Below are 25,120 nucleotides of genomic sequence, written 5' to 3'. Positions count from 1 at the left end.
TGGGGGGGGGGGGGCAGGGATTTTTGCTACCGGTTCTCCGAACCACCCGCCTCCTTCGCTACCAGATTGGGTGATCCGGTCCGAACCGGGAGCATTTCACCCCTGATGACAGGCCATGGGAAACCACAGCTCAACATTTCTCAAACTTCTCAAACAAATTTCTCATTTTAAGATAAGTAGATTTCAATTCCCAGAATTCCCCAGACAGCATCAGGGAGCTTAACTTTAACTCCAACAATTGGGCACAGAGGAATCTGTGTTGTGTTTTCAGGGATGGGCACCTGAACTGATCTTCTAAGATATCTCAACTTCAAGTTGCACTTCAGAATCCAATAATGAGATGATTAGGACTCAGGGTCACTCAGGTAAGGCTAACTCAACCAGGCTGCACCTGGCAAAGGTTCTTCTGGATGCTGGAGGCATCTAGATCTCCCAACTCACAAAGCCATCCTTTTCTCAAATGAAAACTAAATGTAGACTTCAGCTTCCTGATCATCTCCTCTCTCTTTTTATTTGTTGGGAAAGAGGTCCAAAAAAAGCAAGCATCTGGTCCTTATGGAAAAGATATAATATCAAAGAATTGTAGGGTTGGAAGGGACCTTGGAGGTCTCCTAGTCCACCCCTGATCAAGACAGGAGACATTATATCATCCTGGTCCCAATGGTTGTGGAGCATCCACAACTTCTAGAGGCAAGCCTTTAATTGTTCATTGTTCATTGTTCTCACTGTCAGGAAATTTCTCCTTATTTCTAGGTTGGATCTCTCTTTAATAAGCTTCCATCCATTACTTCTTATCCTGTCTTTAGGTGATTTGGAGAATAGGTTGATCTCCACTTCTCTGTGACATTATTAAACTAAAGATACCTAGTTTTCTTAGCTGCTCATCATATAATTTAGCCTTCAGACCCATAAGATATTTTTTACAGATTAAAGATTAACAAGAGTTGGAAGGGACCTTGTAGAATAACAGAGTTGGAAGGGACCTGGGAGGTCTTCTAGTCCAACCCCCTGCTTAGGCAGGAAACCCTACACCACTTCAGATGTTGGCTATCCAACATCTTCTTAAAAACTTCCAGTGTTGGAGCATTCACAACTTCAGGAGGCAAGTTGTTCCACTGATTAATCTTTCTAACTGTCAGGAAATTTCTCCTTAGTTCTAAGTTGCTTCTCTCCTTGATTAGTTTCCACTAATGAGAAATTGTAGGTCATCAAGTCCAACCCCCTACCAAAGCAGGAGACCCTACACCATTTCTGACAGATAGCAGCCCAGTCTCTTCTTGAAAGCCTCCAGTGATGAAGCTCCCACAACTTCCAAAGGCAACTTCTGTTCCATGGGTTGATCGTTCTCATGGTCAGAAAATTCCTCCTTATTTCTAGGTTGAATCTCTCCTTGAACAGTTTCCATCCATAGATTTTTCATAGATTGGGATATTAAGACATGCTTGGAACTTCTGAAATTGTCAATAAAATGGCAGAGGCTGAATAAGGCGTGGTATGGTTGGCTTGCTGTACCTTCCAGAAGAATCCACATTAACAGCACCAACATTGGCACCATCACCCCTTCCAAAATGAACCGTGCCCGAGAGGGACATTACTCTAAATCTTGAGTTACGGAAGATAGCTTTTTCTTGGCACAGAAATCTTTGGCAAAGTGAAGTAAGGGGAGAAAGACATTTCCCCCATCCCTCCAGGGACCCCGGAGGAAAAAAACCCAATGAAGAGCACAAGAAAAGCCAATCTCTCCGGGGCAGAGTTCCTACAGAAAGGCGCTGTTAATCAGCCAAGTGTTTCCCCCTTCCTTGCCAAACTCCATCCCTTTGCGGATAACAAGGTCAGCCATTCAAAGCATGCCGGAGGGGGGCTCTACGTTAATGATCATTTGCTGTCAATCAAGCCAGATCGAAATAGCCACACTTTGTTGGAAAGAATAAAGCCGTCTCAATTTAGCAATTAAGGTACTTGTAGACTTGACTGGTTCAGCTACAAAAAAATAAAAAAATAAAAAAATAAAAAAAAGCAAAACCAGGAATCTTTTAAAAGACAGGAAATGAAGCAGACCCTTGTTTATCTTGCAATAATTAAAGGCTTAATTTAGAAGCCTTCACTGATGAAATGTTTGTCGCCGCCTGAATTCAGAGGCAGTTTGGCACGTCCTTTGGTCAGTGCAAACTTCGGAATGAAAGAAAGGAATAAATATCTTAGGTCAGTGGGGAAACCTGAAACGGTTTACTACCGGTTCGCTGGCCGAAGAGGTTGTAGAAAAAATGCTTTTAAAAGGCTCTGACGATCCCAGCTGAGCCGCACGATCATCAGGGGCTTTTTTTTTTTTTTTAACTTTTAAAAGCATTTTTTCATCCAAAGAGGTTGTAGAAAAAATGCTTTTAAAAGTAAGGAAAAAAAGCCTCTGATGATCGCGTGGCTCAGCTGGGCATGGGGGGGGGAGCAGGGATGTTTGCTACCGGTTCTCTGAACCACCCGCTGCCATCGCTACCGGATTGGGCAATCTGGTCCGAACCGGGAGCATTTCACCCCTGCCTTAGGTGTGAAAAAGCAGGGCCTGCCAGGGACAAGCACCCCTAAAACACAGTGGGGTAGTTTCTTATTGCTTGTAGCTTTTGTAACTCAAATGTAACCTACACGCAGCCTCCTTACCCTGCAGTCAAAACACTCCACGTGTTCCTCATGCTGGGTACCAATGGCTCACATCAAGCAGCCAAAAGCAGGAAGAGACCTTGGAGGTCTTCTAGTCCAACCCCCTTCTTAGGCAGGAAACCCTACACCACTTCAGACAAATGGTTATCCAACATCTTCTTCAAAACTTCCAGCATCCACAACTTCTGCAGGCAAGTTGTTCCACTGATTAATTCTTCTAACTGTCAGGAAATTTCTGCTTAGTTCCAGGTTGCTTCTCTCCTTGATTAGTTTCCACCCATTGCTTCTTGTCCTGCCTTCAGGTGCTTCGGAGAATAGCTTGCCCCCCCTCTTCTTTATGGCAGCCCCTCAAATATAAGAACACTATCAAATATAAGTCCTTCTCTTCTTTAGACTAGACGTACCCACTTCCTGAAAAACAGCAACAATAGGTGTGCCATACATCTAGTTCTGGAGCAAAACTCACTTAACAACTGTCTCGCATAGCAATAGAAATGTTGAGCTCAGTTGTGGTCGTAAGTCGAGGACTACCTGTACAATGTTCTCTCCTCCCAGCTGTGCTAATGTCCATCATCCTCATATGACCATAAACAAATGGTAATGGAAAGACAGGATGGAATGAGAAGGCGTTGCACAACCTGCTTAAGAGGAATTTTTTCGTGCAGGGAATTGGAGAGTTTTAAAAACTCCGAGTATATCTTTGGCTTCCCCTCCCCAGAGCCTCAATTTGGTTTCTGTCTTGTCACAGCCAAGGCCCTGAATCATGCATCAGGCAGCAGGACACCACAGAAACAGTGCCTGCTCACATTCTGGCAACTTCACAAAACTTTTTTGGCTCCAGATCAGAGGTGGTTTGCTGCGCTCTTCTTCTGGGACTTTTGAAAATGACATTTCCATCTAGACTGCAAGTGGTGGCTTTTCCTTGTGGTCTCCCATCCAAGTATTAACGAATCTGACCCAGCTTAGTTTTTCCAAGACCCATTAAAATTGGTAGATGCTGCCACCTAGCAGGGGACAGGGGGTAGTACAATTATTTTACAGACATCTATGCAGGTAGTCCTTGACCTACATTCATTTAGTGACTGTTCAGAGTTACAACAGCACCAAAAAAAGTAATGTATCACTGTTGAAGCATTCCTGTGGTCAGGTGACCAAAATCCAGATGCTTGGAGACTGACATGTATTGATGACAGTTGCAGCATCCCGAGGACATGAGATCACATTTTGTGATTATCTATCTATCTATCTATCTATCTATCTATCTATCTATCTATCATCTATCTATCCCTAGTCCTTCACTTCGATAGGCAAGACATGCCAATTCCCTCCTTCCGAGGTCAGTAAAATGAGGACCCAGACTGTGGGGGCAGCAATAGGATGACTCTGTAAACCACTTAGAGAAGGCTGTAAAAGCACTGTGAAGCGGGATATAAATCTAAGTGCTATTGCTATGGTGCATGAAATTGATGCTCTGAGCGAATGTTGGCTGGGGAATTCTGGGGGTTTAAATCCACCCCTCTTGGACTTAACTGTGGCTGAGTTTGAGAAACACTGATCTAAGTTAAGGATGGACATTTGGAAGAAAAATGGCTGCACGAGGGCCACTCTAAAGACTCAACTTCCTGATTTTTGCAGAAGGAAAGCTCTGCAGTGCACACGAGTCTCGCCGAGCTTCTTGCAATATTGCACACTCTGCTTGTCAGAACATCCAACGTTTGTCGGTTGCTGATAGAGATTTGTTTCAGGGACAATGTTTCCACATCTCTTTCTACCATGGAGGAGCCTCTCTTCTAATATCCCAATGACCTTTAGAGAGCCAAACTGGCAGCTGGGAAGAAACCTATTTACAGCCGAATTGGCATTGCGCATTTATTCTGCTTACCTAGAAATCTCTTCTCACTTTGGGGACTCAGGTTTTTCTCTTCACGAACCAGTCCCTGCGTGGCAAATAATTAAGGAAGATTTACTCTGCTCGGCAGAGCATGGCTGGGTTTTTAAAAAAATATTCCGGCTGGCCAGCTCTCTTCTGGTTGCCAACAGAAATTAAATACAACCCCAAGAGCCGTTTCTGTTGCAAAGGTCCGTGGCCTTCGTCCATAAAGAGGAGAAATTTCCTGGAGCATCAGCAAGTATCCTTAAAAATGGGCCAAACCAGGGGTGAAATCCAGCAGGTTCTGACAGGTTCTGGAGAACCGGTAGTGGAAATTTTGAGTAGTTCAGAGAACCGGCAAATACCACCTCTGGCTGACCCCAGAGTGGGGTGGGATTGGAGATTTTGCAATATCCTTCCCCCAGGAGTGGGGAGAGAATGGGGATTTTGCAGTATCCTTCTCCTGCCACACCCACCAAACCATGCCCACCAAGCCACACCCAGAGAACCGGTAGTAAAAAAATGTGAACTCCACCACTGGGCCAAATCCTGATGCCTTCCTGAGGAAGGAACTTCTAACTTGGCGCAAGGAAAAGAGGTTTTATTTGAGGCCGATTCCTGAGACACACCAAGATGGCTGAGATGGTTTAATTTCCTGCTCGGCACCTGTGCTCTTTTCCCTAATTTGATGGGTTATCTCTTTGGCCTGGAAGAGCCCGTTAACAGAAACCGTTGACGTGTTTCTTATAGGACAGGGGAGACATGAGAGCAGTCTTCCAATATTTGAGGGGCTGCCACAGAGAGGCAAAGCACCAAAGCACCCGAAGACCAGACAAGGAATAATGGATGGAAACTGACCAAGGAGAGATTCAACCTCGAAATAAGGAGAAATTTTCTGACAGTGAGAGCAATCAACCAGTGGAACAGAAGTTGCCTTTGGAAGTTGTGGGAGCTTCATCACTGGAGGCTTTCAAGGAGAGACTGGACTGCCATCTGTCAGAAATGGTTTTAAAACTCTATATGTATTATATTACTCTCTGCAATTCTATCCATATTGTTATACTTTTTTTTCTGTATTTTTTAATAACTTTCAATAAAAAGAAAAAGAAGATACTAGACTGCCATCTGTCAGAAATGGTGTAGGGTCTCCTGCTTTTTTTTTTTTTTTGCTTTAATTTATATGCCGCCCTTCTCCAGAGACTCAGGGCGGCTTACAAGGCGTTAAGCAATAGCCTTCATACTTTTGTATATTTATACAAAGTCAGCTTATTGCCCCCACAATCCGGGTCCTCATTTTACCCACCTTAGAAAGGATGAGTCGACCTTGAGCCTGGTGAGAATTGAACTTGCAGTAATTGCAACCATCAGAAGTTAATAACAGTGCATTAGTCCACTGTGCTACCAAGGCTCTTGCTTGAGCAAGGGGTTGGACTAGATGACCTACAAGGTCCCTTCCAACTCTGTTAATCTGCAGGACATAACAGGTGAGCTACGTATCAATTCCTGGTCCTAGACCTAGAAGGATTAGGGATGACATGATAGAGGTTTTCCAAGGGTTGTCACAGAGAGGAAGGAGTAATGGACAAGAAGCAATGGGTGGACACTAATCAAGGAGAGAAGCAACCTACAACTAAGGAGAAATTTAATGAAAGTGAGAACAATCAACCAGTGGAACAACTTGCCTCCAGAAGTTGTGGGTGCTCCATCACTGGAGGCTTTTAAGAAGGGACTGGACAGCCATTTGTCCAGAGTGGTATAGGGCAGTGATGGCTAACCTTTTTGCCGTCGCGTGCCAAAAGCGTGGGGGTCGTGGGGTGTGTGTGTGCCCACATCCATAATTCAATGTGCCCTGCCCTCCCGCCCATGCGCACATGACCTCCCCACACTTTCCCCTGCTTTTGGCACGTGATGGCACGGTGGGCCCAGTAGGCCAGTTTTCCCCCCTCCCCAGGCTCCAGAGGCTTTCAAGGAGCCTGGGGAGGGCAAAAACAGCCTTCCCCATCCCCCCGGAAGCCTTCCAGAGGCCAGAAATGGCCAGTTTCCCGACTTCCGGTGAGACTGGAAGGCCTGAAAATCAGTTGGCCGGTACGCGCATGCGATCTGGAGCTGAGCTAGGGCAACACTTGTGTGCCCACCAATATGGCTCCGCGTGCCACCTGTGGCACCTGTGCCATAGGTTCGCCATCATGGGTATAGGGTCTGTTGCTTGGGTAGGGGGTTGGACTAGAAGACCTCCTAGGTCCCTTCCAACTCTTGTTATCCTATATTCTTGCAGGGTATGCATAGGGTATGAAGGTGAAAACTGCAATGAACAGGGCAAAAAAAGATTGCCCAGGATGTGAAGGCTATATTTTGTCCTGAAGCCTATGATTTTCCTATTCAGGAGTGAGTAACCTTTTCAGACTGCAGGATGCACAAATCCGTCACGTTAATCTGGGCCAAGGTCAACGTTGCAAAAGGTAAGTGGGGCCTGACTTGTACTAAGGAGTTACTCTGCTTTATGTGAAGAATTTTAACCGGAGGGATGGGCAGGGAGAACTGGTATAAGGCACAGTGCTATTTCTTCGCTAAGCCTTTACGCATTACGCATTTAAGAATGTCAGAGAATGTTCTAACCCAGTGATGGTTAACCTTTTTGCTATCGCGTGCCAAAAGCGGGGGGAGCGAGGGGGAGGTCACACACATGTGTGCCCACATCCAAAATGGAGCATAATGGAGCACCCACAACTTCTGGAGGCCAGCTGTTCCACTGGTTAATTGTCCTCACTGTTAGGAAGTTTCTCCTTAATTCCAGGTTGCTTCTCTCCTTACTTAGTTTCCATCCATAGCTTCTTGTCTTGCCTTCTGGTGCTTTGGAAAATAAGTTGAAGTCCACAAATCTTAAAGTTGCCAAGGTTGGAAACCTATAAAAGTGCATATGTTGTTTTCTCCAACTTAGCTCCCATTAGATCAGAAGTGGCAACTTTTAAGACCTGTGGACTTCAACTCCCAGAATTCCCCAGCTAGCATTCTGGGAGTTGAAGTCCACAAGTTTTAAGTTTGGAGACAACCAAACTGGAAGTAACCAGGGCAGAGATGCTGGAGGTGAGGTAGTGCCCCCGTTTCAAGAGGACAACCTCCACTCAAGGAACTGAAAATTGCTTCAAGATCACCTCTAAACCACCAATGTTAAGTTAGGGATGATGGGAATCCCTTCTAGAGCAGTGGTCTCCAACCTTGGCAACTTTAAGCCTAGTGGACTTCAACTCCCAGAATTCCCAATTTTGCTGGCTGGGGAATTCTGGGAGTTGAAGTCCTCCAGGCTTAAAGTTGCCAAGGTTGGAGACCCCTGTTCTAGAAAACCTGAATTTGAAAAAGGAGCATTGATCTGCCATGGAGAACTCCAAGCCACTTGCTTAGACAAGACCAAACCTTGGAAAACTGTCACTGCAAACCACTAGAAACATGTTGACGGTTATTCATTTTGCTCCTCTGCCTTCTCCCTGCTTTCCCAGTTCATCCCCATTTCCAAACAAAGATTGGGGGGAATGAATAGTAATAGCAACAGCACTTCAGATTTATATACCACTGGGACCTATTTTATGGATGGATGGAGAACAAAAACGGAAGTTAGAAATAAATGGAGATCAGTGAAATATAGAAAATATGTTAAGACAGAGATGTAAACAATATGATGATTCTTACAAATATGATTGTTAAGACTATTGTGTTTAATGTTACTATTATATTCTTATTAGAAGATACGTTAAGAGGGAGAAATGAATAGATTTATTATGCTTACTATTATTGTAAGATTAGAGAATTAATATCAATGTCATGAACACCGTAAATCCTGATTGCACAGAGATATTTGTACCCAGACAACACAGTTTAATGGAAGATGAAATGTTCAAATTAGAAAAATTAAAATTTTTTTTTTTAAAAAAAAGATTTATATACCACTTCACCCTGTAAAGCAGTTTACAGAGTCAGCCTCTTGCCCCCAACAATCTGGATCCTCATTTTACCCACCTCGGAAGGATGGAAGGCTGAGTCAACCTTGAGCCGGTCAGGATCAAACTCCTGGCAGTGGGCAGTGAGTTAGCCTGCAATCCTGCATTCTAACCATGGTGCCACCAGGATTCTATGAAATTAGCCAGTGCTGTCAGAATGATCTGTGGTAGCTAAGATACTATTGTAGACTTTATACGAGTTAATTACAATAACAGATTGTTAGCAGAGGGCTTTGAAGTTTGCTGTTGATTCCCCCTCCCCAAGTTTTATTTGTTTTATTTATATAATATTCAATTTTCATCAAACTGTGTGTTCTGGGTACAATTATGTTTAAATAGTCACATTTATACATCTTTATTGTTTGCAGCATACAACTTTTTTATCCAACTTTGCTGTTGATTAACCTGTTAACTATTTTTTCTTCAAATACATACATACATGTATATGTATGGGTATATACTGTATGTATGTATAATGTATGACAGGTCAAACTGGATTTTAAATACATGCAAAAAATTTATAAACCTTGGTCCTGTTTCGTAAGGGTTGAAGCTATTATTGTTGCAATATATTTGCTAATGTCCAACTGGGGGGGGGGGATAATATGTGTTTTTATTTTTGTCTTTTTAACTCACACCTTTTTTGACTAGTTTTGTTTTGTCTTTGTAAATTCCCCCCCATTGTACTTTATTTTTCTGAATAAAATAAAATAAAAAAAGAATTTAGCTAGCCACAGGGAAAAGCAGCCCCCGTATCCGACAGATAAAACTTCCCCTCCCTTTTAGCCGAAGCGGCCCTCACCCCCAAACTCCTTACCGGAGAGTGAGTAATCGGTGTTGGTCATCCTCATGGCCGGAGTGTACGAGACGCTTGGCATGTCGTGCCCTTTCTTCTGCTTACGTCGATACCACACAAACAGTGCCAGCAAAACCATAATAATTAGCAGGAGGATAATAATTCCAGAGATTGCTCCCACTGAATGCCTCTCAGATCCAAGAGCTGGGCTAATTTTAGTATAGGGATTTAATTCTTCCATCATGAGAGCCGCTGTTAAAAATAATTCACAATGCACCATTAAATTAAGTGGCGGAGGCCAGGTTGCAAGAAAGGGCCAGCTATTACGGGGATTACAGTTCTTAAAGCTTTTCCATCAGCTTGTCTGAAACGGGTCGGCGGACTACAACTCCCAGCAGCGCCAGCCCGCGGGGCCAAGAGCAAGGGATGCTGGGAGATGTGGTCTGGCAATATCTGCAAGAGCTACTCTTTGGGCCCCCATGCCAGTTGGAAGGAAACCTCAGCTAGCCCAAAGAAATGGCTTTCCTCCCATTTCATGATTTTACAAGGTGAATCTCTGCCCCACGTGCCAACTTTTGATTCACTTCAATAGCAATTTAGACTTATATACCGCTTCACAGTGCTTCGCAGCTCTCGCTAAGAGATTTAGAGTCAGCCTGTTGCCCCCAACGATCTGGATCCTCATTTTACAGACCTCAGAAAGATGGGAGGCTGAGTCAAACTTGAGCCGGTCATGATTGAACTGCTGACAGTGGGCAGAATTAGCCTGCAATACTGCATTGTAGCCACTGTGCCTTATTGAGGAGGGGGGGGGGAAACCAGTCCTACGCAGATGACTTCTCCCAGTGGTTCTAGGCAAATCTGCCTTAATGAAATGCAAGGGACAGGAGGATCTGCAAAGGGGCAGTCAGAAAGTCAAGACGAGAGCCCACAAAAGTGGCAGCAAAGCTCCAACTTTTTCTCCTTGCACTGCGCCTAGCCATGGCGCCTAGTCGTGGCACCCATGTTGACTTATTTTGAGCCGCCTTTAGACATCCTTCTGGGAGATATTTGGGAGGGAAGGAATGTCCCAAACAGGACAATTTATTTTATTTTATTTATTTAGAAGATTTATATGGCCGCCCACTCACTCACACTGACTCTAGGCCAGGGGTCTCCAACCTTGGCAACTTTAAGCCTGGGGGACTTCAACTCCCAGAATTCTTACAGGAGTGTAAGAATTCTGGGAGTTGAAGTCCCCCAGGCTTAAAGTTGCCAAGGTTGGTGACCTCTGCTCTAGGCGGCTTACAAAAAGTCAAAAACCCAATATAAAAAGAATAAAAAACAATACCCCCTCCCCCATGTGGGGGGTGACAACACACAATCTGGTGACAACACGCAATCAAGCAAGCCATTTAATGGGCTTTATCCCACGTTGGGTTCCCCAGGCCTGTTGCTAAAACCAGAGCCTTTCAGGGCCTTGTGAAAGCGTTTCAAAGTGTGGGGTGGGGGGATGATGTTACAAAGGAAGGGAGGGAGGGAGCCACCACCGAGAAGGCCCTTCTGGGTCTTGCTAGATGTAGCTGCCCAGGAGTGGGGACTTACAAAATTCCTTGCCTCCCCACTCTGTTGGGTTGAGTAGAGGTGAGTGGGAAGAGATGGTCCCTCAGATAACCTGGTCTTTAAACCATGGAGAGCTTGAAAGCACCTTGAATTGCACCCGGAAGTAAATTGGCAGCCAATGCAGCTCCCATGGGAGAGGTCACGAATGTGCACACCTGGGCCTGCACCAGTGGTGGGATTCAGCCAGTTCTGTCCGGTTCGGGTGAATCGGTAATGATGACCGTGGGAGGCTCCGCCCATCTGGCTGGATGTAATGTATGAGCACTGCACATGCACAGAAGGTGGTGCGCATGCCCAGAGCTCACATTTGTGAACCGGTAGGGAAGGTAAGTGAATCCCACTTCTGGCCTGCACAATGATATACAATGGCCTCTGAATTCGGACAGTTTTATTCTAAGGAAGTAAATGCCTTCCCTTGATGCATGACTGGGTCTCTACCTCCATATTGTGCCACATCTGTTAAACCTCAGCATTTCAGCTTTCCTTCAGTTTCCAGTTTCTAGTCCTCATGGAAAAAAAGTCGAGCCAAAGCCAGATAGTCTACCAACCCTGCCTTTTTCCCCCTCCTGTGTGAATTTCTTCCAGGGTATAAAACATTTTTTGGGTGTGTGTGTGTTTTTGAACTGTTCTGGAAGAATGGCCCGAGTTGAAGGCTCCGTTGAAAAGGAAAAAAGCAGGGGAAGAGAGAGAGAAGGAGTTGCCTCACCTTGATCGCACCTGATCCCTTTGAACCCGGGGCTGCAGTAACAGGTCCCTGTAACATAGTCACAGGTGGCGTTATTCATGCATTCGCAGAGTTGCTGGCAGCCGTAACCAAACGTTCCTTGCGGACACTCTGAAAATGCAAAGTGAAAAAAAGAGTTGTTAACCTAATTTTGCGAAGCTTCTTCTCCAGTAGCACTGTACTGCTAACTAGGGCATAAAAAACCTTTGCCAGACCAATTCTCGAATACAGCTCGTCTGCCTGGAATCCACACTGCATATTGGACATTATTACAATCGAGCAGGTCCAGACATATTTCACGAGAAGAGTCCTCCACTCTTCTACTCACAACAGAATCCCTGATGCCACCAGGCTCGAAATTTTTGGCTTGGACAACCTGGAACTATGGCGCCTGTGGTATGGCTTAAGCATCGTACACAAAATTGTCTGCTACAACGTCCTACCTATCAACAACTTCTTCAGCTTCAACCACAACAATACACGGGCAAACAATAGATACAAACTCAAGGTAAACCGCTCCAAATTTGATTGCAGAAAGTACGACTTCAGCAACAGAGTGGTCAATGCCTGGAATGCTCTACCTGACTCCGTTGTTACTTCCTCAAACCCTCACAGCTTCAACCTCAAACTGTCTACCGTGGACCTCACCCCATTCCTAAGAGGTCCGTAAAGGGGGCGTGCATAAGCGCACCAGCGTGCCTACCGTCCCTGTCCTACTGTCCCCATTTATCTGTATTCATTTCATGTACTCATGTCCATGTTTATACTTATACCTGTTATCTTGTACACGTTTGACAAACTAAATAAAATAAAAATAAAAAAAAAGTCTGGGAAAAACAGCCCAGCATTTTGCCAATCTAGTTATTCTTTTTGCAATGGAAGATGCTAGTTAGGAAAAAAACTCAGGTAAACCACACAGCCTTCCCTCCTGTAGGGACAATATTTTTCCAATCTTGGCCACTTTTAAGATGGGTGGATTTCATTTCCCAGAATTCCCAGCCAGCCGTATTTCCATTTTTGGTTTTGAGTGACTGTTCTCATTAGGGGGGCTACAGTTGGTGACGTTCTTTCTGATACGTTTTCCATAACGCTGAAGCCTCAATATCCCCCTGAGATTTTGTGAGACCCAGAGAGGCTGCAGAGGGCTGTCCTCCTCTCCCTGACCACTAAATAAAGGCGAAGAACAAGGGAGTGGTGTGATGGCCTAGAGGTGGAGCTCTCACCTCACAGTCAGGAGGCTGTGAGTTCTATCCTAGGTAGAGGCAGATATTTCTCTCTCTGGGCACATTGGGAATATATCTGCTGAACAAAACTCCTCATTGGTGACAGGAAGGGCATCCGGCTATTCAACGCTCTGCTAGCTCCATTCAGACTCCGGTCCACAAGGGATTATGGGGATCGTTAAAAAATGATGATGTTCCACATTTTCTCCTCCAAAACCTTTTCAAAAGCAAATGCTTGTTCATCAAATTCAATGAGAATTAACAAGGAAAAATGTGTAAGAGAGTTTTTGAGCATAGAGACATGTCTGGGTTTACTGGAGTCCACTGAGATGATGGTGTACCTTCTCAATAAAAGAGGCCACCACTTTCTTAAACCATCTTTTGCCTTCCCCTTCAACACTGGCTACCCTTAACAGCATCAGGCTGCCAGATCCGGTTTCTCAATGGATTTCCCATTGTGCCCCTAGGAAGTATCCCTTCAGGGCACACAGGAAAATCCCCCAACTGCAACCTGCACAATTGCATTTGACGGACTGTAATTTAATTTCCACAAGCAACTTAAATGCAGTTTAAAGTGTCGCTCTTAATAGAGTCAATGTTTTCCCTTCTGTAACGCTAAGCATGAAAAATTTGAAAGAATTTTTGGAAAATTCTGAAGGTCGCTCTCAAGTCTCTAGGAGAAATGTATTTCTTCAGGGTTTGAGGTCCTGCAGCCTTGAGCAAGACAAGCCAGGCACGGTCCCTGCTAAAGGAGTGTCTTCTCCAGGGACCCTCCGAACCAAAGCTGGCCCTGAGGCCATCAAAATTTTTATGTTTCCGTTTCCCCCTTGTTCTCTCTCCAGACTGCCAACATTTGGTTCCCCATAATTCTATCAGAGGGAACATGATTGAATGGCCAGTGACAAAATTTATTCATACAATTACCGTGATGGTGACAATAAATCTGGCGACAGCTTATTGTATTTCTTTGGGCGATATTCAATAAGAAATGAAGGGGCCGGCTGTAAACCAGCTGGTGACTCTGCTACGCGAGTGGGAAAATTTTGGGGACACCAGCCAAGCTCTCCGCATTCCTCTTCGACCCAAGGCTTTGCAGATACATCAAGATAGGGAGGGAGGAAGGAAGGAAGGGAGAGAGAGGGAGGAAAGAAGGATGGATGGATGGATAGAAGGGAGGGAGGGAGGAGGGAGAGAAGGAGGGAGGGAGGAAGGAAAAGGGAGGGAGGGAGGAAGCAAAGAAGGAAGGAAGCAAAGAAGGAAGGAAGGAAGGAAGGAGGGAGGGAGGGAGGGAGGGAATGACTGCAGCCCAGAATACAAAATGCCCATTTCTGAGGATGATGAGATGGTTGTATGAATTCAGCCACACAGATGCTCTGTCTTCCACAGCACAGAACTGTCTGTTTTTTTCTTTGGGGTTACTGAATGCACCCTAAAATCCCCTAGCAAGTCAGGTCTACTAGATCAGAGGCTGTCCATCCCCCCAAACTTACTTTGCTCGCACTGTTTTCCGGTGAAGCCAGTTCTGCAGGTGCACTGCCCGGTGATGTGGTCGCAGTCGGCCCCATTCTGGCACTGGCAGACGTTGGCACAGTTCTTTCCATAAAAGGCAGCTGGACATCCTGGTGGGTTGGGATCCAGAAAGGACACAGCAAGAAGTCAAGCAATTGAAATTAGTCTCCAGGTTCCCCTTAACCATGGCCTTTGCTGGGGGAGCTTAGACCAGTAACCAGATTCAACTCTTAAGGTATAGCAGAGGATGATGGGATTTGTAACCCAACATCTCCGCAAGGTTGGGAAAATGGTTTGGGCCAGTGTTTCTCAACCTTGGCAACTTTAAGGTATGTGGACTTCAATTCCCAGAATTCCCCAGCCAGCATCCTTTAAGGTATGTGGACTTCAATTCCCAGAATTCCCCAGCCAGCATCCTTTAAGGTATGTGTACTTCAACTCCCAGAATTCCCCAGCCAGCATCTTTTAAGATGGACGGACTTCAACTCCCAGAATTCCTTAGCCAGCATCCTTTAAGATATGTGGACTTCAACTCCCAGCAAAGCTGCCTGGGGAATTCTGGGAGTTGAAGTCCACATGTCTTAAATTCTGGGAGTTGAAGTCTACATGTCCAAGGTTGGGAAACCTTGGTTTGGACTGTTAACAAGCCCAAATAGGATTTTGAGATTTCTCTTAAACCCAACAGCCCTGCCGTTTCTTAATCGCAACTTTGAGGAGTTTCTCAGGATTGGCTTCAAAGAACACCAAGAATCTGTACTGGGGAAATGAAAATGCTATGCGCCACTCTCTCTCTCTTTTTTTTGTTGTTCACTTGTTAGGATTGATTTATGTTTTCTGGGTTTTATTTGCTCTGGTTTGGAGAAAGTGGCTTGTTTTGGCTGCAGTTCGACTTGTAGCAACTCCAAAAATGCTCAGAGAAGACACTAGGGGGCAGTGCACACTTCTTGCAGAAATCTTCCCAGCAGGAACCTCTCAAAGTCTTACTCTGCGAACAGTAGGGACCCGTCCAGCCAGGGGTACATCGGCATTCTCCGTTGTGGGGGCTGCACGTCCCACCATTGTGACAACTGCATGAATGAAAACAGTCGCTTCCCCAAAAGCCCACTGGACAAGCTGGTGACAGAGAGAAAGAGAGAAAACAAGAGAATATGTATTTCCATCCTTGAAACCGAAAAGTATTTAGAAAGTAGAATAATAAGGTTGGAAGGGACCTTGGAGGTCTTCTAGACCAACCCCTGCTCAAGCAGGAGACCCTATAACTTTTCAGACAAATAACTGTCCAGTCTCTTCTTGAAAACCTCCAGTGATGGAGCATCCACAACTTCTGGAATTAAGCTGTTGCATTGATTAGAGGTTCTCACTGTCAGGAAATTTCTCCTTAATTCTAGGCTGAATGTCTTGCCATCTTTTTTTTTTTTGTGTTGTGATGACCAGAACTGGACACTTTTAACTATTTTAACTATTTTCATCAAACAGCTGTAGTTCAGCAGCTTCTTCCGCAGAGATAAATACACTCTGTACATGCACTGCAGGGGTGGGTTCTAAATTTTTTTACTACTGGTTCTGTGGGCGTGGCTTATTTTGTGGGCATGTGACAATTCTTTAGGATTTTTTTTTTTAATTTGATTTATATGCCGCCCTTCTCCGGAGACTCAGGGCGGCTTACAATGTGTTAAGCAATAGCCTTCATTCTTTTGTATATTTTATACAAAGTCAGCTTATTGCCCCCACAAACTGGGTCCTCATTTCACCTACCTTAGAAAGGATGGAAGGCTGAGTCAACCTTGAGCCTTGGAGAGATTCGAACCAGCAGAAATTGCAGGCAGCTGTGTTAATAACAGGGTGCGTAGACCACTGTACTATCAAGGCTCTTTAGCAGAGGTACTGGTCTACCAGGCTTTTAACTGCTTGCAGAACTGTACCGGTCTACTCATTTGTTTTTGGAGGCACTGGTCTACCACCAAACTGCCTTTTACCACTGATCAGCTGTAGGGCGGCCCTTTGAAGCCCCGTGGCAAGAGTTTAAACTGTTTTTTTCCTTCTAGCCAATCAGCTGGGACTCAGGAGGCAGCAATAGAGTGGGGGTGGGGCCAAATAAAAGGTAAAAATAATGCAGGGGGGCAGAACCGGTTCAGTGACATCATATCGTCACTGCTACTGGCTAGATAGAACCGGTCCGAACCAGGAGGAACCCACCACTGATGCACTGAAATCTCTCCCCTTAGGATGGCAGGGCCAAGATACAAAAGGAATCTTGCATTTAACATTCACCCATTTCATTCCTTTTCAGAGCAATACCAGAAGCCAAACAGCCGCGTATTGAAAGATCAGCCCTGCTTCATACCTGACAGTTCTCCAAACCACAAAACCTACCCAAAAATATAAACGGGAGAACAGGAAGACCTGCAAAAGGATTTCTGAATAATCTGTGAAAACTTGTTATATTAGGGGAAAAGCAGTGGTGAAATCCTCCGTGGATTGCCACCGGTTTGCTGCCAGCTAATGCGTGGCGCGCGCCAAAAGCACACTGGGTGCACACGTGCAGTGCATGCCAAACACGTGCTTCACGCGGAAAAAGGAGGCTTCACGCGGAAAAAGGAGGCTTAACAAGGTACCGTATTTTTTAGCATATAAGAAGCACCTTAGTTTTTGGGGAGGAAAATAAGAAAAAAGCTGATTGGCAGGTGGATCAGCCTCCCAGAATACCCCCAATCAGCTGTTCCCAGAGGTGAATTTTAGCAAAAGGTTCCTTGGTTGTGAGCTCTGTGCCTTGCTTTTTTTTTTGCTTTGCTGAAACTCTGTTTCAGAAAAAACTTTTTTCCTGCCTCTGAAAGCCTCCAAAACAGAGCTTCAGAAAAAAAGCCTCTGAAGTTCTGTTTGGGGGCTTCTTTTCTGAAGCTTCTTTTCTGATGCTTTTTTCAGCCTCTGTTTGAGAAGCGGGGTGGGGCTACATTAGGAGTATAAGAGCACCCAGATTTTCATTCTCTTTTTTGGGGGAAAAAGGTGCGTCTTATACTCCGAAAAATATGGTTAGTAGAACAGTGAGGGGGGGGGGACAGCTGTCCTGCGCGATTTAGATTCGTTAGAAAGCAGGATTTCCTGTGTTCTAGCGAATATAAATCACATGGCACAGCTGATCGTCAGAAATACCGTTTCGAATGAACCTGTAGATTTTATCACTACCGGTTTGCCCGAACCGGTGAGAACCGGTAGCATTTCACCACTGGAGAAAAGCCATGAACCTGTGTGGTATTAGGCCACATTGTGTTAACAAAATAAATTGCAAGGAAAGAACGCGCACAATTATGTGTAAAAATTGATGCAGAAATGGGAGAAATAAGATTTCAAAGCTGGCAGGCTTAAGAATGGAATGAAAATGAAGCTTATTGGCTATTCTGAAATTGATGCAGCATTTTTAGGGCATGAAAATGCTGTCCTGAACTACACCAAGTATTAAGCAGGTTCCCACATTACGTGAAGCTGCCTAGATCCTGCTAAGATTGAGAAGATGGACAAAGTACACAAATAAACACATATGATGGCTTGTTTAACCAATCATCCTGGCTTCAAGCGACCCAAACATTCTGGTGTTTCACAATCCCTTTATATCAGTGGTGAAATCCGAATTTTTTTATTACCGGTTCTGTGGGTGTGGCTTGGTGGGCATGGCAGGGGAAGGATACTGCAAAATCTCCATTCCCATCTCACTCCAAGGGAAGGATACTGCAAAATCTCCATTCCCACCCCACTCCAAGGGAAGGATACTGCAAAATCCTCATTCCCTCCCCACTCCTGGGGGAAGGATATTGCAAAATCTCCATTCCCACCCCATTCTTGGTGGTATTTGCTGATTCTCCAAACTGCTCAAAATTTCCGCTACCGGTTCTCCAGAATCTGTCAGAACCTGCTGGATTTCACCCCCGTTTTATATATATATGTATATATATATATATATATTTGCCACTGGCCCAATTTAGCAGGAATGCAGAGGAATTTCTCAAGCCTTTTCGGAAAGTAACCACCCACGAAATTGATAGCCTGCCTAATTTTTATTTTGATTGACAGCCGTATTGAACTCATGGAAGACCTACAATAAAAGCAAAATTGCAGCTGTCTGTTTTTATCCAATCCCTACTGTATCACTGGAGGTTTTATGTATTTTGCAACAAATGCTGTTTAATATCCTCTGCTGCAGAGTGAATATGGGAGGGAAAAAAAAAAACAATTCTGGGGACATGCTGGTGTTCCCTGCAATGTCTCTTCTCTGGTGAAGGTCTTGTTTTGAAAATGCCCCTTTTAGGATCCGCAGATGTCAATCTTCTGTCTGGGCAATTTAGAAAAAATGACTACCTGCGTTTCTCAGACGCTAACAAGTACATTACACGTAAAGGGAACTGTAAAAGAATTTCCCTTCTATCTATAGCAACTATAGCTATCTGAGCCTGGATAGCTCAGCAGACTAATGCATTGTAATTTAACTCCAGCTGTCTGCGATTAGTAAGATCGAATCTCACCAGGCTCAAGGTTGACTCAGCCTTCCATCCTTTCTAAGGTAGGTAAATTGAGGACCCAGATTGTGGGGGCAATAAGCTGACTTTGTAAAAATATACAAAAGTATGAAGGCTATTGCTTAACGCATTGTAAGCCGCCCTGAGTCTCTGGAGAAGGGCGGCATATAAATCAAATTAAAAAAAAAAACATGGACTGCACCGTACAGAATGGCAGTAGCTTAATTATTTTATTCAGGAAAGGTTTGAAAAGAATCGCCTTTCCTTTAAAACAATTAAAAAAAAAATCCTGGTCTTTTGGATGGATTAAGGCAGCGTATTAAGTGGAAAACCTCTTATGGGTGAAAGTTTCAAGTAGAACTCTTGACCAACTTTAAAATTTGGTAAAATAGGTATAGTTCCTTGGTTGAAAGGCACCCTTTTCATATAGAATAGAATAGAATAGAAAAGATGGAATGGAATGGAATGGAATGGAATGGAATGGAATGGAATGGAATAGAATAGAATAGAATAGAATAGAATAGAATAGAATAGAATAGAATAGAATAGAATAGATGGAATGGAATGGAATAGAACTGGAAGGGACCTTGAAGGTTTTTTAGTCCAGCCCCAGGATCAAGCAGGAGAATCTATACCATTTCAGATAAGTGACTGTTTAATTTCTTCTTAAAAACCTCCAGTGAAGTGCCCACGATTTCTGGAGGCAACTTCTGTTCCACTGGTCAATTGTCTTCATTGTTAGGAAGTTTCTCCTTAATTCCAGGTTGCTTCTCTCTTTGACTAGTTTCGAACCATTGTTTCTTGTCCTGCCCTCAGGTGCTTTGGAGAATAAGTTGTTGTTGTTGTTGTTGTTGTTATTATTATTATTAGTCATATTTCTATGCCGCCCACTCTCCGAGGACTCTGGGCGGCTTACACCAAAGACAGTATACTAAATAGCATATTGTCCCCAACAATCTGGGTCCTCATTTTACCCACCTCGGAAGGATGGAAGGCTGAGTCAACCTTGAGCCGGTGAGATTTGATCCGCTGATCTGCTGAACTAGCAGTTCAGCTGAAGTAGCTGCACTACTGCACTCTAACCACTGCGCCACCTCGGCTCTTTGTGGCAGCCCCTCAAATACTGGAATACTGCTATCATGTCCCCCTCCCAGTTCTTCTTTTCTCTAGACTGGCCAAACCCAAATCCTGCAGCCGTTCTTCGAATGTTTTAGTCTCCAGGCCTTTAATCATCTTAGTTGCTCTTATCTGCACTTTTTCCAAAGTTTCAACATCTTTTTTTGTAATGTGGTGACCAAAACTGGATGCAGTATTCCAGGTGTTGCCTTATGAGGGCTTTATAAAGCGGTACTAATACTTCATGTGATCTTGATTCTATGCTTCTTGTTTATACAAGCCAGGATTGTATTGGCTTTTTTGGCTGCTGCTGTTGCACACTGCTGGCTCATATTCAAGTGATCCACTAAGACTCCAAGATCCCTCTTTATTATTTATTGGGGTCTTTGTGTAAATTTAGTTGCAGAGGTATCAGACGAAAAAAGGACCTTTGCAATTTTAGCAATAGTCCTCTAAAGACAGGGGTCCCTACAGTAAAAATAAAGATGATTATGCTGGGATTAACAGTAAAAGATGATGATGAAGATGATGTGTTGGGATAAACAGTTAAAATAAAGATGATTGTGCTAGGATTAGCGATAAAAATAAGATGATTATGTTGAGATTAATAATTATAATTAGGATGATTATGTTGGGATAAACAGCAATGGATGATTATATTGGGAGCAACAGTTAAAATATTGTTTAAATGCTGAAAATAATTGTAATGATTTATATTTTTAAAATACATTCAACTAAGCAAAAAGAAAAAGAAAAATGAAATGATATTTGGTTAGGATTTAAAGATTTAAGTAACAGGTTTTTGGGATAATGGCATTGTTAAATAGACAGAATTTAGGGAAATAATTGCGTAAAATATTAAGTTGTGTTAATTGAAAATTAAGATTTGTTAGTGATTTGTATCAATTTATGACCAGATCAATTATTCATTTTGAAAAGATGTATTTTATGTTTATGTTTAAAATAATAATAATAATAAAAAATAAATAAATAAATAAATAAAGACGGGGTCCCCAACCCTGGGCCACAGCTCACTATCAGGCTCTGGCCTATTTGGAACTGAGTTGTGCAAGCAGTGGGGCGAATGTGTGTGCAACTCCACTTGTGCGAGCAATGAGTGCTCATGGTAGCACACGAAGCTCCATTTGGGCGAGTAGCTGATGTTGGCGCACCCACTGCTCCCACAAATGGAGTTGCATGCGCAAGCACGTGCAAATGCCACTCACACAGAACCATCCCCTTTCCCCCTCCCCCACCATTCCAGAAAGATTGGGAACCGCTGCTGTAATGGAGACAATATCATTTCCTTTTAGCAATCCCATAATCCCTTGCGGGGTAAAGTCTGGGCAACTCAACGGAGCTGACTGTTTACTGGCCGGATGCCTTTCCTGTCACCAATGCAGAGTTATATTCAGCAGATATTTATTTATTTATTTTTATTTTATTAGTTCAATTTATATGCCGCCCTCCTCTGGAGACTCAGGGCAGCTTACAATGCACTTATAGCAATAGCCTTCATTCTTTCGTATATACCTGCTTATTAGGGCTTTTGGCCCCCCATAAGCGGTGTTTCTACAAAGTCAGTTTATTGCCCCCACAATCCGGATCCTCAATTCACCTACCCCAGAAGGATGGAAGGCTGAGTCAACCTTGAGCCTGGTGAGATTTGAACTCGCACTAATTGCAGGCATCTGGCAGCTAAGTGCTACATAACAGCACTTAGTCCGCTGCACCACCAAGGCTCTTGAGATATATTCTCAACGTGCCCAGAGAGAGAGATATCTGCCTCTACCTAGGATCGAACTCACAGCCTCCTGACAGAGGTGGGTTTCAGCAGGTTCTGAGCAGTTCTGGAGAAGGGGAAGCAGGAATTTTGAGTAGTTCAGAGAACCGGTAGTAAAAATTCTGACTGGCCCAGCCCCATCTATTCTCTGCCTCCCGAGTCCCAGCTGATGGGGGAGGAAATAGGGACTTTGCAGTATCCTTCCCCTGGAGTAGGGAGGGAATGGAGATTTTACAGTATCCTTCCCATGCCACGCCCACCAAGCCACGCCCACCAAGCCACACCCACAGAACCGGTAGTAAAAAATTTTGAAACCCACCACTGCTTTCTGATTATGAGGCCACCACACCACTCTCTAATGGAGACAATACAAATAATCTTATTGTGTAGAGTGGAGTGCGAATGTGCATTTGAAACATTGGTTTTCTCTCCAAAAAATGTGGCCAAGGCACTGTTCCCCGCATCAGCTCACAGTGGAAATTAAATCCGAAGTCCTGTCCCTGCCCTGCTCTTCATGCAGGAGAGTTTGGAGAGTTTCCTATGATGTTTATTCAGAAATAATTCTCCAACTAAGCTCCCTTCCAACCTTAATTAAAGGCTTCCTGCCTTCCGGTCGTGCCCTTCTGTTGCTTCCTGTTGAGCACAGCTGGGAAATTAACAATGAACAACTAGATAATTATTATTTTTTTCCGATGGTCCTCTTAATTGTCCCTTATTTCTGTTCCTGGCATGGTGGGAAAATCGTATTAAAGGGTCTTCCTGTCCTCCCCTCCATTTTTATGGCTTCCATATTTATGAAGTGAAATAATATCCTATAGAGGGGGGTATAGGAAGGATTTTGTAATTAAATGTCTCCCCTCCCCTACAAATTGCCATTAAGCAGTAATTAGGAGAAACTCTTTGGGGGCAATTAATAGACTATTCACAAGTAATTCTAGCAATGATGTTCCTCAAGAACCAATAAATTGGGCTGCGTGTCCCGACAGGAAGCTTTTGATTAAACAAGCATTGACATGAAATAACCAATCATGCATTTCCAATAAGATACATGAACGAAGGGCAATTTTCATAGGGAAGATTCGGACGGGAACCAGATGGCATCAATAAACATCATCTCGGGATCAGAAATAGAGGATGCTTATTCATCCTCTGTCCATTTAGAGATTTGCCTTAACCTAATCTGCAGTGTTGTGAATACAGGTAGTCCTCGACTTACGACCACAATTGAGCCCAACATTTCTGTTGTTAAGTGAGTTTTGCCCCCCCCTTTCTTGCCACAGTTGTTAAGTTGAATCACTGCAGTTGTCACGTTAGTAACCCCGTTGTTAAGTGAATCTGGCTTCCCCGTTGACTTTGCTGATCAGAAAGTCCCAATTGGGGATCACATGACCCTGCAACCGTCATAAGTATGAACCAGTTGCCGAGCGTTTGAATTTTGATCACGTGACCGTAGGGTTGCTGCAAACGGTCGTAAGTGTGAAAAACAGACGTCGCTTTTTCCCAGTGCTGCTGTAACTTTGAATGGTCACTAAACGAGCCGTTGTAAGTTGAGGATTACTTACAAATATATTGTTATCCCTCAACAGTTTCAAGACACTTCAAGAATTTATTTATCTTCTCCATGGTTGCTACCAGATGCATTCATTGAACATTGACATTGTATAAGATAGAAATAGAAATAGAATAACAGAGTTGGAAGGGACCTTGGAGGTCTTCTAGTCCAACCCCCTGCCCAGGCAGGAATCCCTACACCACTTCAGACAAATGGTTATCCAACATCTTCTTAAAAATTTCCAATGTTGGAGCATTCACAACTTCTGGAGGCAAGTGGTTCCACTGATTAATTGTTCTCACTGTCAGGAAATTTCTCCTTAGTTCTAAATTGCTTCTCTCCTTGATGAGTTTTCTTGATCTTTTGCCTTGGGCAGGGGGTTGGACTAGAAGACCTCTAAGGTCCCTTCCCGGACTATGATTCTAACATACTAAGCTTGGATTGCAGCAAATATGGTTAATGGTTGTTTTGGTCTGAATCCTGCTCATCTGAAAAAAATTATGCAGCCATATAGTATGCAGATGTTGAAGATGGGTTAACTCAGTAGTGGGATTCAGCCGGTTCAGCCAAACCGGTAGTTAAATTGCTGTCTGGCCCCTCCCCTCGCTGCTCCTTCCAGGAGTCCCCATGCACTCCATTTTGGCTCTCAGGCAAGTGCAGGGAGGCCTACTAGGCCCAAAACGGAGTGACGGAGGTGGGGGGGGAGCACATTCCCCCCCACGGACTGTTTTTGCTTCCAGAGGGGTGCAGGAGGCCAAGTGCTGCCTGTCACACCCCCTGGCCACACCCACCATGGCCACGCCCACCCAGCGGGTCATTAGGGCAGAGAACCTGTTGTTAAATTATTTGAATCCCACCACTGGGTTAACTCACAATCAGTTTAAGCCGGTCCAGAGAACGCGTGAATTAAGAATCAGAGAACTAACATTCCAGAAAGTGAACCTAAATAAGTGGCTTCTGCTAGCAAAATACTTTAAATTAAAACCTACCTAGATATACATCGGTAACCTTAAAAGAAAATTGCTGCAATGCAATTTTGGTGGGTTTCAGCAGGTTCTGACCAGTTCTGGAGAACCGGTAGCGGAAATTTTGAGTAGTTCGGAGAACCGGTAGTAAAAATTCTGACTGGCCCCGCCCTCATCTATTCTCTGCCTCCCGAGTCCCAGCTGATTAGGAGGAAAAGGGGATTTTGCAGTAACCTTCCCCTGGATTGGGGAGGGAATGGAGATTTTACAGTATCCTTCCCCTGCCACACCCACCATGCCATGTCCACAGAACCGGTAGTAAAAAATTTTGAAACCCACCACTGCTGCAACGGTATGCAAATGAAAAAGATGATGGGTTTCTCTTACTTTGTGAGCAATCTTTGCCGATCCATCCTGGGAAACACTGGCAAGAGCCATCTGTAGGATTGCAGGTCCCATTGTTTGTACACAAACACAACTCAGCACAGTCCTTCCCGTATCGTCCACTTGGACACACTGTGGAAACAAAAGCAAGCTGATCAGGGTGGCCTTGTGTTGAATCTCCTCTTGAAGCTCACCACCTTTGCGTAAGTGTTGAAGAAGAAGAAGTGGCTCTCCGAGGAGTTGCATGTTGACTTTGGTTGACTTTCCACCAGTTCCTGTTTTTGTATAATGGGTAAAGGGAAAGAAACTGAAGTTTAATCCAGACAAGATTTCACTTGGATGTTCTGTATAAGGGACTGAAGCTTGTGTTGATTGGGGTTGTCCTGTCCATGAGGAACCAAATTCATATTTATTTATTTTATTTATTGGTTCGATTTATATGCC

The 25,120-nt window shown here is 44.1% G+C and overlaps 1 protein-coding gene across 1 annotated transcript in view; it reads right to left on the bottom strand.

The window, feature by feature from the left end:
- The window catches only part of MEGF11 (multiple EGF like domains 11), a 478,493-nt gene that overhangs the window by 21,463 nt on the left and 431,910 nt on the right, over window positions 1–25,120 (bottom strand). Inside the window, exons 13-17 of the mRNA XM_070953314.1 lie at window positions 24,680–24,808; window positions 15,353–15,481; window positions 14,350–14,478; window positions 11,619–11,747; window positions 9,332–9,562 (exon numbers count right to left, since the gene is read on the bottom strand). Coding sequence (XP_070809415.1) covers window positions 9,332–9,562; window positions 11,619–11,747; window positions 14,350–14,478; window positions 15,353–15,481; window positions 24,680–24,808 — 747 coding nt within the window. The remainder of the gene's footprint in view (window positions 1–9,331; window positions 9,563–11,618; window positions 11,748–14,349; window positions 14,479–15,352; window positions 15,482–24,679; window positions 24,809–25,120) is intronic.

The sequence above is a fragment of the Pituophis catenifer genome, unplaced genomic scaffold (genome assembly GCF_029215685.1).
Source record: "Pituophis catenifer annectens isolate HBS135680 unplaced genomic scaffold, rPitCat1.0.hap2 SCAF_14, whole genome shotgun sequence".
NCBI classification, from domain to species: domain Eukaryota; kingdom Metazoa; phylum Chordata; class Lepidosauria; order Squamata; family Colubridae; genus Pituophis; species Pituophis catenifer.
This window is presented reverse-complemented; position numbering and strand designations above follow the sequence as displayed.